Raw genomic sequence first — 14,726 nt, forward strand, 5'->3', positions numbered from 1 at the left:
TAGATGGTGGAAGTATATGAAAGAGAATATATGAAACATATTTGGATTGCCAAGAAAGATTTGCGTTAAACTAATTGAAGGGTACAATGATTGGGATTACCAATTGCACCAAATTTTGGTATAATTTTATTTGCACCCGTTATAGTCATTCATTTGGCATGAATTTTGTTTTATCTTTAATTTCCTTTTTTTTCAGCCGAAGAGATAAATTACAAGGTCAAGTTGATAAATGACATCTGGGATGAAGATCTCGCTAACCCAGAAAGTCAGCTTTACATTGAGCGTGAGAATACAATCATCAGCAGTGTAAAATTGGTTTTCCTGTTTTTCTTTCTTTTTTTTTTTTTTTTTTCATTTTAGCCACTGTAATACGCTACATTTCACTTCACTTCATTTTGTCATGTAACTTGATTTCACTTTATTCAGGTGCACTGCACTGTAATACACTACAGTGTACTGAGCTAAAGTGAAATAGGCTAAGGTGACTTCATCTGAACTGAACTGAGCTGAGCAGAATTGAACTCTGCTTTGCAATATTTCACTGAACTGCCCTGCACAAAACTGCGCTGCTCTGCGCCGTCGTGTAATGTAATGAATGAATAAGAAAAATAACAACTTAACTATCTACAGTGTGCTTAAACAAGGAGTAAATAAATGCACCAGTTCAGTCAGTCCCTTGAAAGAGGATTAGGTGAGAAAAGACAAAAATCACACGTATTTCCTATTGTATAGGTAAAGGATTTCAACATCAAGAGAAATTTCGACGTTATTATCGAGGTCTTCCCTTTCAGGTAAATATATTTACTCGCAATAGCGCAACGTGTTTTTCTTGGAATAAATTATATGGCCTGAATTAAAAGACCCGGTGACGGAATGGCTAGCCCGGGGGGGGGGGGGAAACTCTCATATAAAAAGGACGGGGGTGCTCGTCGTACCTTTCGGGGTTAAAACGCGGTTTTACTTCCTCTTAAGGGTGTTCAGCCTCAAAAGGTCCAAGGTGGGAGTTTTTGCAGTGCCTTTTTGGGTATTGAGCCAAAAACATATGACAGGAGATATAGAGGATATTACACGGTGGCGAGAAGATATGAATTTTATGTTCTCGTGGCAAGAACAATATCTCACGAGTGAGCTTCGCTCACTCGTGAGATATTGTTCTTGCCACGAGAACATAAAATTCATATCTTCGAGCCAACGTGTAATGTTCTTTTTATTATATGGAGAAACCAATTCAACAAAAGCAAAAGGCGGGAATCGTGAGGTCATTGAACGATACGACACTCACAAAGGTTTACATACGGAAAATACGCCACTCGGGTCCCGGATGAAGTGGCGTATCTACGAGTGGTTTAGTTCCCAGTAAAACACTCTTCTCCATATAATAAAACGTGTTATGTATGAATTGGTACCTCTTAGGGTGGGGGAAATTTCAAGCCACGTGCGCAAAACAGGGTCTTGGTTCCTCTTGGGGGTCCTTTTAAAAATTTCCGTCGAGCAAACTACGCCGGGATGGCTAGTGCCCAGTACTGCCCAGTCGAGCAGTACATGTTGAAGCTTCTGCCGAGGCCATGTTTTTATGATCCTGGGCCAGATTCGAAAGCTGGGTAGAACTAATCCAGGCTTACAAGCTAACCGAAGAATTATTTTTTCTTGTGTAAAAGTGTTTTTCACTTCTTATCTTTTGTCTAGTTTGAGATTACTCAAGCTCGAAATTGAAAGACAAAAAATATCAACTAGAAAATCCTACCGAAAATTAAAAAATCTGAAATCAAATTTCTCGCTAATCCTGGGTTAGCTTAAAGGACCCTTGTCAGTCTCCGCCGATGCCATCGAAATTATTGATATTGCATGGTGAAGCGAAATCTTATTGCTTTATTGTAAGTTGCGTTCTTGAAGGTATGTTTAATTATCTTCAGTAGTTTAATTTCACAGTCACTTCCTTCGTTTCGACATGTTCTAAATAAAATATAATAGCTAATCTCTCACATGTAAACAAAAAACAAAGGTGTGACTGACAAGGGCCCTTTAATCGGGCTTTGAACAACAAGGCCCTAAGCAACACTTACATTTTTACATTTTCTCGCTCCACCCAGGTTTATAAAGGGTTAACTTGCTCCCATATTTAAGTATTTACCTCTCAAGGAATGCATATTCTCTATTCGTTTTACTCTTTTGTAGAGAAGGAAGTGTCATTTCTAGTTTCAACGTCACCTACTCGGCTGTAGATTCGTTACAAATTGTATCCCTGCAAGAAGAAATGGCTGCTGGAACGCTGGGTGATACACCAGTAGAATTACTCAACATCTCAACTAATAACGGTATGTGTAAAATATGTGATTTCCTTTGTTTTAACTTGATGAATTATGAGTTTCATAATTAACCTTCTATGAGAACATTTAGAACCCTCAAAACGCCACATTTATTTAAGGATCCCCTTTGAATCGACATTCATTAACAAACCTTACATTTCCAAAGAGACAGTTCTGTTGAATTTCATTTTGAAAATTGGGTAAGCCTAGCTGTCTAATTTGAATTCAAAGTTTTGTAAAATATAAAGTTAATGTGGCTTTCATTGTTTTATTCTCAGTACCAAACGAAGCACCAGTTATTGTGGAAGCAGAGAGCTCTACTGCCACGACTATTGCTCTGAAGTGGTCAGAAGTGACAGAACTCAATTCAGTTCTACTTCTCGGCTACACAATCATTTACAAGGAAATCGGCAAAAAATTCCAAGCAGATAACATGAAATCAGTGCCGCCAACACCCACTGAAGCGGTGCTAGAAGATTTGAAAATTTTCACAAATTACACCATACGTGTGTACGCTTTTACTAGGAACGGAAACGGAGTGCCAAGTAAAGCAGTTTCTCGTAGGACTCAAGAAGACGGTAAATTTCTTGTCATTGTTGTATAGGTCGAATATGCAACCAAAACAACTGAGAAAGCTTCTAAATGATATAAGCTCAAACAGAAATGTTTTATTGCCAACCTAATTATATTTTGCATGGTGCTAAACTGGAGTCTCTACAGCTCAGTCCAGTTAATGTGACAGTTTGTTGAGTTTATAAGCACTCTACAAGCGAGGATAATCGCTGAGATCTGAGAAAAATGGGTTGACATTTTTAGTGGTAGCTAAGAAATGGTCAAAAACAGGAGCCATAATCGGGGACGGAGTCCCCGATTATGCCAAAAATAAAACTGAAAAATAAAATCACAACATACCCAGTGATCCAGGCATTCAGTTCGATGCAAAACCAAATTAAACCAATGACCTATGATCGCAAATGCATGTTTTTCTTTTCCTGGCACCAGTTGAAAGTTATGTCCTGATTTCTCCTTGTTCGTTTTTCTAATCTTGTCTACGTTTGTTGCTATTGATCATCGCAATTGCTATCTGCGGGGTTTTTAATTTTGGCTGTTTTGCTTCTATTATATTCAGTTTGGAATAACAGTACGGTACATTGCCGCTCATAAGCCCTCCTCCCTGTAAGCCGGCCCTTCCCCTCCCCGGTTATAAGCCCGTGTACTTGTAAACAAAACATTACTTTCATGATAAGGCCAGCCCCGGATTAAACTCCCCCCCCCCCCCCCCCCACTCTAGTTTAAAATGAAATGAATTCGATTTATGATTATTTTTTGAAATTTAATTGAAAATCAGTAAACGAGTAACGTATTCTGATCAACACTGCTGTAGTTCATTTTGAAACGTTTTTTTATTCTTCTTATAAGCCCCCTCGGATATAGGCCCCTCCTTTTATAAGCCCGTTCAAACCCCCTTACGAAGTTGTATAAGCTCAGGGTTTATAAGAGGTACAATCCTGACCAAAAGTCCTTGGGACACTTAGCTTATACTATGGGCTAAAACATAATTGTCTTTCTACTCTTGCAGGGAAAAGACTTTTAAGAGTTTTATTTAGTTATTACCACCTCCCACCTCCCACCCTCCCCCAAACATTGTTGACTTGGGGACAGAATTCTTGCTATATGGACAACATTATCCGGGGGGGAAGGGGGTATATGCAATTCTTTCTTAGATGAGCTGTGCGACCATTAGAAAGTAAGTAGTGTCCCAAGACTTTTGGCCAGGATTGTAGTTCACTTTTCTATCACCATCAGTTCCCAGTCAGCCGCCACCAAACACTGTCGTTAAATCCACGAGTACGAGCACAATTGACGTCACGTGGGAGCCAATCAGCCAAGCTTATGTCCATGGAATCCTTGTGGGATACGAAGTTAGATACGCAAAGGATGACGGGTCATCGCCACCGACTTGGGAAACAGTGACACTTGATGTAGGCACACATAAAGTAGTTTTAGGTGATCTGGAATATTTTACGCGTTACACGGTGGTGGTGTGTGCCAGAACATCCAAGGGTTGTGGAAAGGAATATTCTGACATTGCTTACACGTTTGGCGATGGTGAGTACAATATTAGGTAAAATAAAGTACAAAGTGCTACTTTCAAACTTGTGAGTTTCATGAAATGGCTTTATTTAGTAACAAGTATAACATTAAGTTATCTTAGCCTTTGCCTACCGTAGCGACAACCATAAGGAAATTTATGAAGCTATCCTTTCAAGATATTATTCCTCATCCCCCAGAAATGACCCCCGATGAAAAAAGCCCACCAATCTGAGATGCAATTTCCATCCGTTAATAAACCCCTGTATACAGGCGTTCGGGCTTATAAATTGATTCCATAAACTCATAATAACTTCTTCAATTACAACCCCATTATAAAACGCCTTTCCAATAATAAGCCGATATTTCTGATATTTTTGTTTACCTTGATTCTGTTTTTTTCGTCTTAGAACCGAGTATGCCTCCTCAAAGTGTGACGGCCCATAATCTCACATCTGCAGTGGCTATAAACGTTACCTGGACTCCAGTCCCTGTCGGTCACGTCAACGGCCTTCTAATGGGTTATTCCATAAAATATCGGAAAATTCGAACAGCTGAGAGGGACGTGTTTGATACTGAGGAGTATACAGCCACTATAGGATCCAGCGAACTGTCGGTGGAACTTGAAGCTGACACATACTCGGTTTACGAGATTCGAATAGTGGCTTTTACCCAGAGGGGCATTGGACCTTACAGTGAGTTCGTCTATGGTGGTGAGTAAACAAAACTTGAACTGGTGTAAGCCTTGTTTGAACACTAATATGTATTACTAGTTTAGTTAGAGCAGTTTTCAATTGAGTGTTGAAAGTAATCAGGCAATTACTTTGGTTTTGGTTTTGGTTTTACTAAAGTTTGAGATTGGCTGAGCAATCTGCTTGGTAAGAAATTGGTTTGGTTTTGGTTCTACGAAACTCAAGTGAAAATGGCTGTTGCAATCGATTTATTAATGAATCACTGTAGGTTAATTTGAGACATCATGGTGTTTTAGTGTTCTGGGTATATTTGTCTAAGCTTTTCTTTTTTTTTAATCTCCTCTATAGAAACCTGCCGTTGCCCAGAAATCCTTTACACGAACTATTGGTCCAATTATCCATATCTCAGAATGAACGACAAGGACAAAAAGCTGGAGGGAGTTCTCAGCAGTATTGTCACAGACATGGTGCGTGCGGCGTGTGGGTACTGTCCAGCTCACGGCGACACCTTCATCGACATGACCACAAATGGCAAGGGAGAGTCTTCTGCCAAGAAAAGCGTCTTAGACGTGCTGAAAGATATTGATGACGTCCCACAGATTAGTTTTCCAATCTACGGCAACAAATTCATAGAACGATACATGGCAGAATATGCTTATATCAACCTTGTGGAGTCCCCTGGGGTGGCCTTCATTGCCGCTAAGAGGTTCCCTGGTAAAGCTGCTGAAAACATGATTAGCGCGCTAACTGACTGTGTTCCAGTGCTAGTAACGGCAGCGATCATGGCTTACATATCTGGGTTTATTATTTGGGTTTTGGTAAGTCTGTGCTGATGTTGATGTAATACTTTATCAAGCACGAAAGACTGTGTTTGACCATTCCAAACACTGATGAAACATTGTTTACTGTCAGACCAATACCCGAATTAGTTAATATTTTTGTTGTCCATTGAACCAACTGCAAATTGCAAATTCTTCCTTCATCTCTCCTATTCTACAATTAGACATAATTAGCCTGTAGGTTAACTCGAAAACCTAACGGTTCATTTAGACTCCACTTTTATTCAAACAAGATTATAACAGTTACCTCATCTAAAACACATCATCTATATTAAATAAACTAACAATGTTATAGTATTCATACTTATATTGAGAAAAATAAAGATGTTGTTGTTATAAGATAGTTGATCGGATAGTTGCGAGGCGTACTAGAGAAATTTTGACGAGCTTCGAGGTGTTTGGAATCACGGTCTAGTTTTCCAAAATGAAACTTATTTCTAAGTTGATATAAATCAATACTAATTAACAACAGATATCTGATATCTTATGAGTTTGAGAATTCTCATGCTGAACAAAACATAGTAGGATATAGTCTGCACGTTTGATAATGTTCAGGACTATGGGTTTAAGTATGGATGCACAGGAGAACGATTCTCAGTGTCCTTTGATAATTTGCTGTCATCATGTAATATATGTAATGCAGCATTTTGCCAAATCGCCACGATAGACCGATAGGGATTTTGTAATTAATGATCGCACAGTAGTTTTATTGCTTTTTGCTGTGATTTCTTTCAGGACACGAAGTGTAACCCTGATGAATTTCCAAACAGCTTTACGAAAGGTGCTGGTGAAGGATTCTGGTGGTCCTTCGTCTCCATGACAACTGTCGGGTAAGCGCATGGGAAAAATATGAAATTATTTCATGATCTGATGACAGCCTGGTGTACCGTTTCCTGGTTGAGTGCGCCGTCACCCTTCAAACCAACTACCATGTGCGTTTCACACCAGTTGTGCTGCAGTTCAGCAACAGGAAGGAGTAAGCTAGGGTTTTGAAAACGTTACTGGAATGAAATTCAAAATTACTTTTCGTATTCAATCTCGTACTGCCAATGCTATCTAAAAGTCCCTCATGAGCATGCAAGACTCCGGATTGAGCGGTAGAGGTTCAGGTACGAGCCCAATCCGAGGTCACGGCGTTGTGTTCTCGGGCAAGATACCAAAGTCTAGGTATGCCAATCTCTCCAACAAAGGGCACCCTTCAGTTTCACGCCAGGACTAGCCCTTCAATAGACTAGTGTAGCGCTTTATCTAGGAGGAAGTAAAAATGCTCCTAGTCGCTTAATATGCTAGGAAAACTGGAATAAGTTTATGCGGTTTGGGACACTTTGGCGCGATGCACCTATCTTACGAACAACAAACTCACTCAAATGTGGCAATGGCAAGCTGCTTTATGACAACACGCAAACGTCATTTGTCCTGATACCTTAGTCTCCAGAATATGAATTCAAATGTGTAACATGGGCCCCCTTGAAAGATGATTTATTTTGACAGTTTGCTTTGTTTGTTGCTGCTGTTGTCGTTATTGATGGTGATAGTGCTTTTTTGTTTTCTGTTGACAGGTATGGAGACCGATCGCCCCGCTCTATTCCCGCCCGTATTTTTGCTATCATCTGGACACTTACTGGTCTTGTTATCATCGGTATTCTGGTTGGTGGAGTTGCCTCGTCTCTTACATCTGTAAATGTCGACCATTCCATAATTCTCTATGGTGCAAAGGTGTGTTTGAGATAATTATACCCATGCAAGTCCGCAACTCAGGCTAGCCTTAGAAGTGTCAGAAAAAATCATTATTATACTTTCAATCTTGCTGAAGGCCTCAAAACAAATTCCTGGGAGATATTCTATACTTGTAGCTGGAAGAAATGTTTTCGAATATTAAAGTAGAAATGTACCAATGTACCAATACCGTGACAACAATTGATGTGCAATCGGCCATTACTTAACTGTAAAGAATCAAGTCTTTGCTTACACGGCGTAAAGTGAATTAATATATTTGAAGCATCTGATTGAGAAAATCGTCTGAGTATAGTAGTATTCAGCCCTAAGACGAATATATTGGTAACAATCTTGTGCTCGGAAAGATAACTATCCGACGGCTTTTGAAGGAAGGATAACAGTATGTGACTGACTCTTCACTATCAAATTTAGGTAGGCACCATCCAGAACTCCACTGAACATCAAATAGCCATTCTTAAGAACGCAAGAGTGAACGAAGGTACGAAGTATATCCTATAGTAGAAAGAATTTGTATTACTACATTAACTTTTAATTCTTCTTGAAGTTCATGTACATGTTACATATCAAATACGAAATACCATGTTTTACCACAACTGCAAACACAGAAACGAGATCCAGCTAAAAATAACAACAGTGGCCAAGTATTTCTATCGAACTTGGAGGTTTTTTGGAAATTTGGTCAAATTCGATTCTAAGTGTTTGGTATATCTTCTCAATCGAAACTAAAACGTACGAGAAAATAGAGAAACAAAATCGTAATAATCTGTGCTGATTAAGATAAATAACATCAGATATTCAAACACCGTCACAGTCATGATTTCCTTTCCATAAAATTGATGAATTATTAGACTTTATTACTGACTTTGAGCAGAGCTATTTCAAAACAACATTTTACGTACCTTCACGTTTTTTTTTTTCTTTGATGCTTGCACCTGAGGATCGTTAGGCTGTCGATGAGTTTACCTTCATAATTATTTTGTGAAGACATCAATGTTAAGCGCAATTCTATACACAACTTAGCCAGTTAATTTCACAGCTGCTTAAGTTTTGTATATAACTGTGATGATCATTGATGTCTTCAAATCTTTCTCCGCAGTTTAAGGATATGACCCTTCATATATTCACTTGCATAATTATTTTGTTTTCAGAGCGGAATTACAAAGACTTTGTGGAAATCAGAACAGCATTAGAGAACGGGGAAATCGATGGCGCACTGCTAGACACTTATGTCGCCGCAGAACATAAAGATGAAATTTTCAATGAGAAAATATATGTAAAGGAGATTCTGGACCGTCCATTTGGATACGGGGTGGTGTTGTCAGGGGCGGCCAGGAACGTGGAACAAAGATGTCGGGATTATATCGACATGCAAATAAGTGAAATATTCCACATCATCCAGAATTCCACAAAGACACTAGACGTAAGTTCCTTCATAAAATTCTGTGCGACTCGTGCGAGTAAAACGTTACTCTCAAGTTCAATCCTCTTCGCTCCTGATGGAACATAGGTCGTTCATTAGTGTCCACGACACGTGATCTGTCTCTCCTCCAACTCTGCCATTCTTGCCTCCAGGTGTGCTGGGGTCTCCCTCTCTTGCGCTTCCCCTGTGGGTTCCACTCTATGGTCCTCCTGGCTTTGTATCCGTCTAGTGTCCTCAGCGTGTGGCCAATCCTATCCCAAGCTCTTTGTTTTGTCTCCTGCTTTACCGTTTGCTGCCCTGCTTGTCTCCAAAGCTCCAAAGCTCCAAAGCTCCTCATTACGTATTCGTCTAACACACCAGATCCGCGGGATGTTCCTCCGGCTCTTATTGATGAACACTTGCAACTAGCTTCTGCTTCAATCTCTTGGTCAGCTTGATTATTAAAAGAGTATAACGTCTCGTGACCTTTAGTTTTACTCTATTACGCTTAACTGAGATGCAGGTGACCGTGAGTGTACTTCTGGAAACTTTGGGTGGTGTAGGTGAATATCTTAAATTCTATACCCTACTTCAGACGAAGATGTGGATTTTTTTCCTTATTTCAGATTGACTCAAAAACGTAGGCCATATTTTAGATCAGACCCTCCCCAGGTACCGCTTCGCTTCGCGTAAACATTAGAAAAGGGTTTCAGTTCTCCATCACACCTGTCAAGAGATGAATAATAGTAATGATAAACTAGAAACTATACCCAGTTCAGATCAAAATTGCCAAACTCTATGCCCTTTCCAAACAATACCGGTTCAAAAACCACAACCTTTGGTGATACACACGCCTATTAAACTTATATATTGTGCAGCCCTTTTCCCTTAACCTCGAAAGTTACCTAATCTGCAAAACACACTCTTAAATGTTACAGCTCCCCTTATCTTTCCATAGCCGGCTGCTCCAGACGAGGAAGTGGAAGAAAGTACGGGACTGTTTGATGGTTCTTCTGATATGTTTTTTACCGCCTTGGTGTTTCTTCTCGGTCTCTTGGGTGTTGCTGTCATTGCGGGACTTACCTATCAGTATTGGATATTTGTTCCTCAAAGAAAGAAAGGTAAACTGTGAATAATATTATAAATGTGCGGCGGCTCCTCCCAGCTTCCGACGACTGCTGAGCGCGGTAATCAAATCATTGAGCACAGTTCAGACAAAGAAACAGTGCTCGGCCGTAGTCGGAAGCTGGGATGAGCCGCCGAACATTTGATTGACGGTAGCGAAAAACGCATTTGTCGGTTGAGCTTTAAGTCCACACGTTATTGAAAGGCGCAGTAAGTAAATAGATAAAGATCTGCAGAGCTCTACTGTAGACGTTGTATTCTAAATGGGTACTTGCCCAGATTCCACTGTGTACAGTCAGGATTGATTATCACTGATTTTCTCATAACGGCAGAAAAGGAATGTTAAATTGAACTGACAGTACAATGTGAAAATTGGCGAAACATCATTGGAACGAGCTTTGTACAGTTTCCATGGCACTGTTACAGAAAAAAGGAAACAAGCGAGTGAAGGATGAGTCGTTTTTAAAAGTTTTAGCCTACCTGAGTAAGAATCCCTTTCAAATTCCCGAGCTTGCATGTCAGCAGGTTAAAGCACAGTCGCATACTGTTCAGACTAAGGTTTGGGCAATATTTTGAGTTTAACTGGGACTTCCTTCTACTGTATAATTTATTTCAGTTGAAAGATTGCAAGTTTCCTCATCGCAATTCGCTTACAAAGAGGCCCTCGTTCAGGAAATGAGAGAAATGGTGGACTCGTTCCGCTCTGAGATGTGCATTAAGATCACTTTGATGATAAAGAAGTACAAACAAGCAATGGAAGAGATAAAGACAAGAAGAAAAAGTATGAAGCAACCAAAAGAATTTGTCAAACTTTGCAAAGAGTCCCCAACAAATATGATTATAAATCCTGTATATTCAATGGCCCCTGGAGAACATTCGTTTGACTTGAAAACAAAACTTCTTGGATATGAAACAACAAAGAGCATTCTGGAACAGCCTCAGCCATGGTATTCCCCAAATCCTGCAGCTCTTACCTTGGCAAGAAAGAGATCGTATCCGGGAAGTGTTTGCCTTTCACTGACATCCAATGATCCAAGCCTTGACACCTCAAAAGATGAGAGACGTGAAACAAATTTGTATAAGAGTAAAGTGAAGAGATCGTGAAATAGTGTTTGACTGAACATCGACACGTAGTCTACCCAAGCGGCGAATAAATATGTGGATGCATATCTCGTTGGACTTACATCTTACGACGTGCTTACACTGCATTTTATAACCTTGCATAACGCGAAACATTAATATTGCTTCAGCATTAATTTGAGTTATGGTTCCCATCACAATATTTTGTAACTTCCAATGATTGAGCTCTTCCGGACGTTGATAAAGAGTTGTCTAGGACTAGAGATCAGGTCCTTGACAGCTCTTCAAGGTAGATATGATAGATTCAGTATGGCAATATCAGCCTAGTGATACAGTTTGAAATATGCCTCATTTGAAACATTTGCAGCGGAATGGAAACTTCAACGCAAAAACGATACAAATATTGATATTAAGATCCATTTTCCAATTATAAAGCACAATCTAGTTTTACTATGCAAACAATGACTTCCCATATCATGGGATATTTGTCCGCGGGCATTAGACGTTCCGAGAAACGAAACTGCGAGCTTTGAGTAACTTATAATGTTCAGGGTAAATATTCGTTCATATTTTTGCGCGAAATATTAATGGGGATTGCTTAATATCGTTTAAATAATTTTACATAAGGTTGCTCTTTTGAGGCGAGTTTTTTTTCTAATCTGATAAATGTCAAAGACATTCTGTAGGCATTGAAACATATCGCTAGTTTTTTCATCAAAAAGGGTGACAGAATTCCATCATGTTGCAATCATACAAATACTGTACACTTAGCTATCAGAAAGTTGATAACAGTGACTTTGGTAAACGTTTAAAACCATACAAAACCCAAGTTTCATCAGTTCAGGTGTATATTTTAACCAAACCAGCTTTTTACATGCATTCCGGCATTGTCTTATCCTATTATTGTTAGTCATAAATCTTTATTCGGTGTAGTCCACATCGAGCACATATATACATAGGCTTTGTGCATTGCCATTTCCAACGATTTTAATAAAACACGATTTTCCTGTACGAAGCTCTCGTCTTCTTTGTTGACAGAGTAACTAAAAGAAGGAGAGGGGCGCACACTGTATGTGGTAAGGCACCATCACAGCGTGGAAGGAGAGGATTAGAATTAATGCTTTTCTCTTTGTTTTCGATCGTAAAACATTCCTTTGAGATTTAGAGCTATTTTATCGCGTGATTAAAAAACTCCGCGGGCTAAGCAGTTATTTATTTTTGACTTCCAGCGACGCTGTGGCTCTCCTAAGTAGTGTCTGAAGCAATGGAGCAAGAACTTTAGCGAATAGAACTAAGCGACAAATCATGACGGGACGCACGGGGCTTCTACTGTAAGTACCGCAGAGAAATGGTAGGAAATTTTAGTAGCATTCCTTAAATACTCTCACTAGGGATCTTCGTCTTGCGGCCAGTGAAGGCGTCATAATCTGTTTCAGTGACATGCCGATGATATTAAATAAAAAAATAAACCAGAAAGAGCCGATGGAATATGAGACAAGCTTTAAAATGAAGTCACGATATTAACAGTGCTTTAAAAGTAAATAGTGCGTTCGAGTCATTCCCGATACTTTCAAATAATGGTGGACTCCACCGACGCCAATAATCTGGAACAAAACAAGCTCATTATATATCGGATCACGTCTAAACACACGTGAAGAAAGACTTGGGCAGGAAAAAAACGTGAGCGGACAAAACCGGGAAATGCCGATAAATCAAGTAATCCTGCAATGATGAACGAATTACACAACATGAACCTTCCTCTGCTTCTACCCCTGAACCAAGGTCAGATCTACGAACTGAACTTAAAGATACCAAAGTGCCTACGAATGGATGTTGAGCGCGGCAAGCAGACGTAAATGTCCTGTTTACCCAATGAAAGCCATCACAATAAACTCTGAGATTGCGCGCATCGAGATGCTTGCCTGGGCGTAAAGGAGCGTTTGATTAATCAATCTAAAACAGATCTTAAGGAATAGAAACCTAGATGATCTGGAATACTTGTCTGAGTATGTCGTTGGCAGTGGGAGCCACGTGCAGTATTATCATGCTCGGCAAAAAAAGAAACAAAAAAGCGCGAGGAGAAACTTAGTACATGGAGCTAAGATAGATTGTTAGTGCTTTAGGTGACCATGCACGGCTACCAATGGCTTGGCCAAACGTTTGGCCAATGGCTCGTACACGCAACGAATCGTAAAAGTCCGTAAGCAACGACCTCCGAAAGAAGTGAGCCCACCCCCCATCCCCTGAAAATAGAGGAACTAAGGCTCAAAAGTATAATTATTTTTGCAATCAATAACCTGAATAACGCACGATAAACTGATGACGATTCAACTAGGGAAGGTATAGCTTACTCCAGGAGGCGTCATGAAGCGCCCTGGTAAAACAAACCCCCAAGATTTTCATCAATAAACACGAAGGTACTAACAGGACCTTCAAATTGAAATTACTAAAATTGACAACTTTCCATCATCTTTAACAGCAACGCATAAAAAGAACGTTTAATCATATTGAAATTAAAAACTCGACCAGAGAGTTAAATATTTATAAAGCAGACTAACGTAGCAGTGCATCATGTACAGTAATAATAGTTTAAGGAATCTTACATCACGGTCTACATATAGAGTGCCCACCCATATGATAGCAACATAAATTTGAACTGGAAGGAAGAATTTCTAAACAATTTATAAGAACTCAGAGTTTCTACGAATTACACCCACAGCCTTAGAGGAAGACAGCCTGTTCTCATAGAATTTAAAAAAAAAAAAAAACACCGGGAAGAGATACTTACAGTAGAAGTCATTTGCGTCCCCTCATGGGGTGCAGATTCTCGCCCCTATCAACTTTCTTTTCTCTCGTAAGTTCTCGCGCGTTTAGAGATGCGCCACCCTCGCGTTTTAGGTGCGGGGATCCCAACCAATGCTTACCTAACTCTTTAAAGATGCTACTTTTAGCCCTCCCCCAAACCTACACACGCGTGTTTCACTTGTGGAAGTCTATTGATTTGGACAGTGCTTGGGTAAGAGATTCTCGCCTATATCAACTTTCTTTTTGCCAGTAAGTTCTCGCGCGTTTAGAGATGCGCCACCCTCGCGTTTTAGGTGCGGGGATCCCAACCAATGCTTACCTAACTCTTTAAAGATGCTACTTTTAGCCCTCCCCCAAATCTACACACGCGTGTTTCACTTGTGGAAGTCTATTGATTTGGACAGTGCTTGGGTAAGAGATTCTCGCCTATATCAACTTTCTTTTTGCCAGTAAGTTCTCGCGCGTTTAGAGATGCACCACACTCACGGTTTTGGTGTCGGGATCTTAAACTATGCTTACTGGACTTTTTAAAGATGCTAGATTTGGCCCTTTCTCAAATCTACACACGTGTATTTCACTTGTGGAAGTCTGTCGCTTTGGACAATGCCTGGGTCGAAGATTTTCACCCATTTATATCTTTTTTTCACTCGCG

At 39.9% G+C, this 14,726-nt stretch overlaps 1 protein-coding gene across 1 annotated transcript in view; it reads left to right on the forward strand.

Annotated features, from left to right (window-relative positions):
• The window catches only part of LOC110044840 (uncharacterized), a 31,155-nt gene extending 18,875 nt beyond the window's left edge, over window positions 1-12,280 (forward strand). Inside the window, exons 20-32 of the mRNA XM_089280933.1 lie at window positions 197-306; window positions 733-791; window positions 2,176-2,315; window positions 2,585-2,884; window positions 4,113-4,415; window positions 4,808-5,110; window positions 5,438-5,907; window positions 6,664-6,758; window positions 7,488-7,644; window positions 8,077-8,143; window positions 8,814-9,085; window positions 10,023-10,185; window positions 10,806-12,280. Of these exons, the coding sequence (XP_089137059.1) occupies window positions 197-306; window positions 733-791; window positions 2,176-2,315; window positions 2,585-2,884; window positions 4,113-4,415; window positions 4,808-5,110; window positions 5,438-5,907; window positions 6,664-6,758; window positions 7,488-7,644; window positions 8,077-8,143; window positions 8,814-9,085; window positions 10,023-10,185; window positions 10,806-11,293 (2,927 nt within the window). The 3' untranslated portion in view covers window positions 11,294-12,280. The remainder of the gene's footprint in view (window positions 1-196; window positions 307-732; window positions 792-2,175; window positions 2,316-2,584; window positions 2,885-4,112; window positions 4,416-4,807; window positions 5,111-5,437; window positions 5,908-6,663; window positions 6,759-7,487; window positions 7,645-8,076; window positions 8,144-8,813; window positions 9,086-10,022; window positions 10,186-10,805) is intronic.
• The last annotated feature ends 2,446 nt before the right edge of the window (window positions 12,281-14,726 follow it).

The sequence above is a fragment of the Orbicella faveolata genome, unplaced genomic scaffold (assembly GCF_042242905.1).
Source record: "Orbicella faveolata isolate gen_17 unplaced genomic scaffold, um_ofav_v1 contig_48, whole genome shotgun sequence".
In the NCBI taxonomy this organism is placed as follows: Eukaryota; Metazoa; Cnidaria; class Anthozoa; order Scleractinia; family Merulinidae; genus Orbicella; species Orbicella faveolata.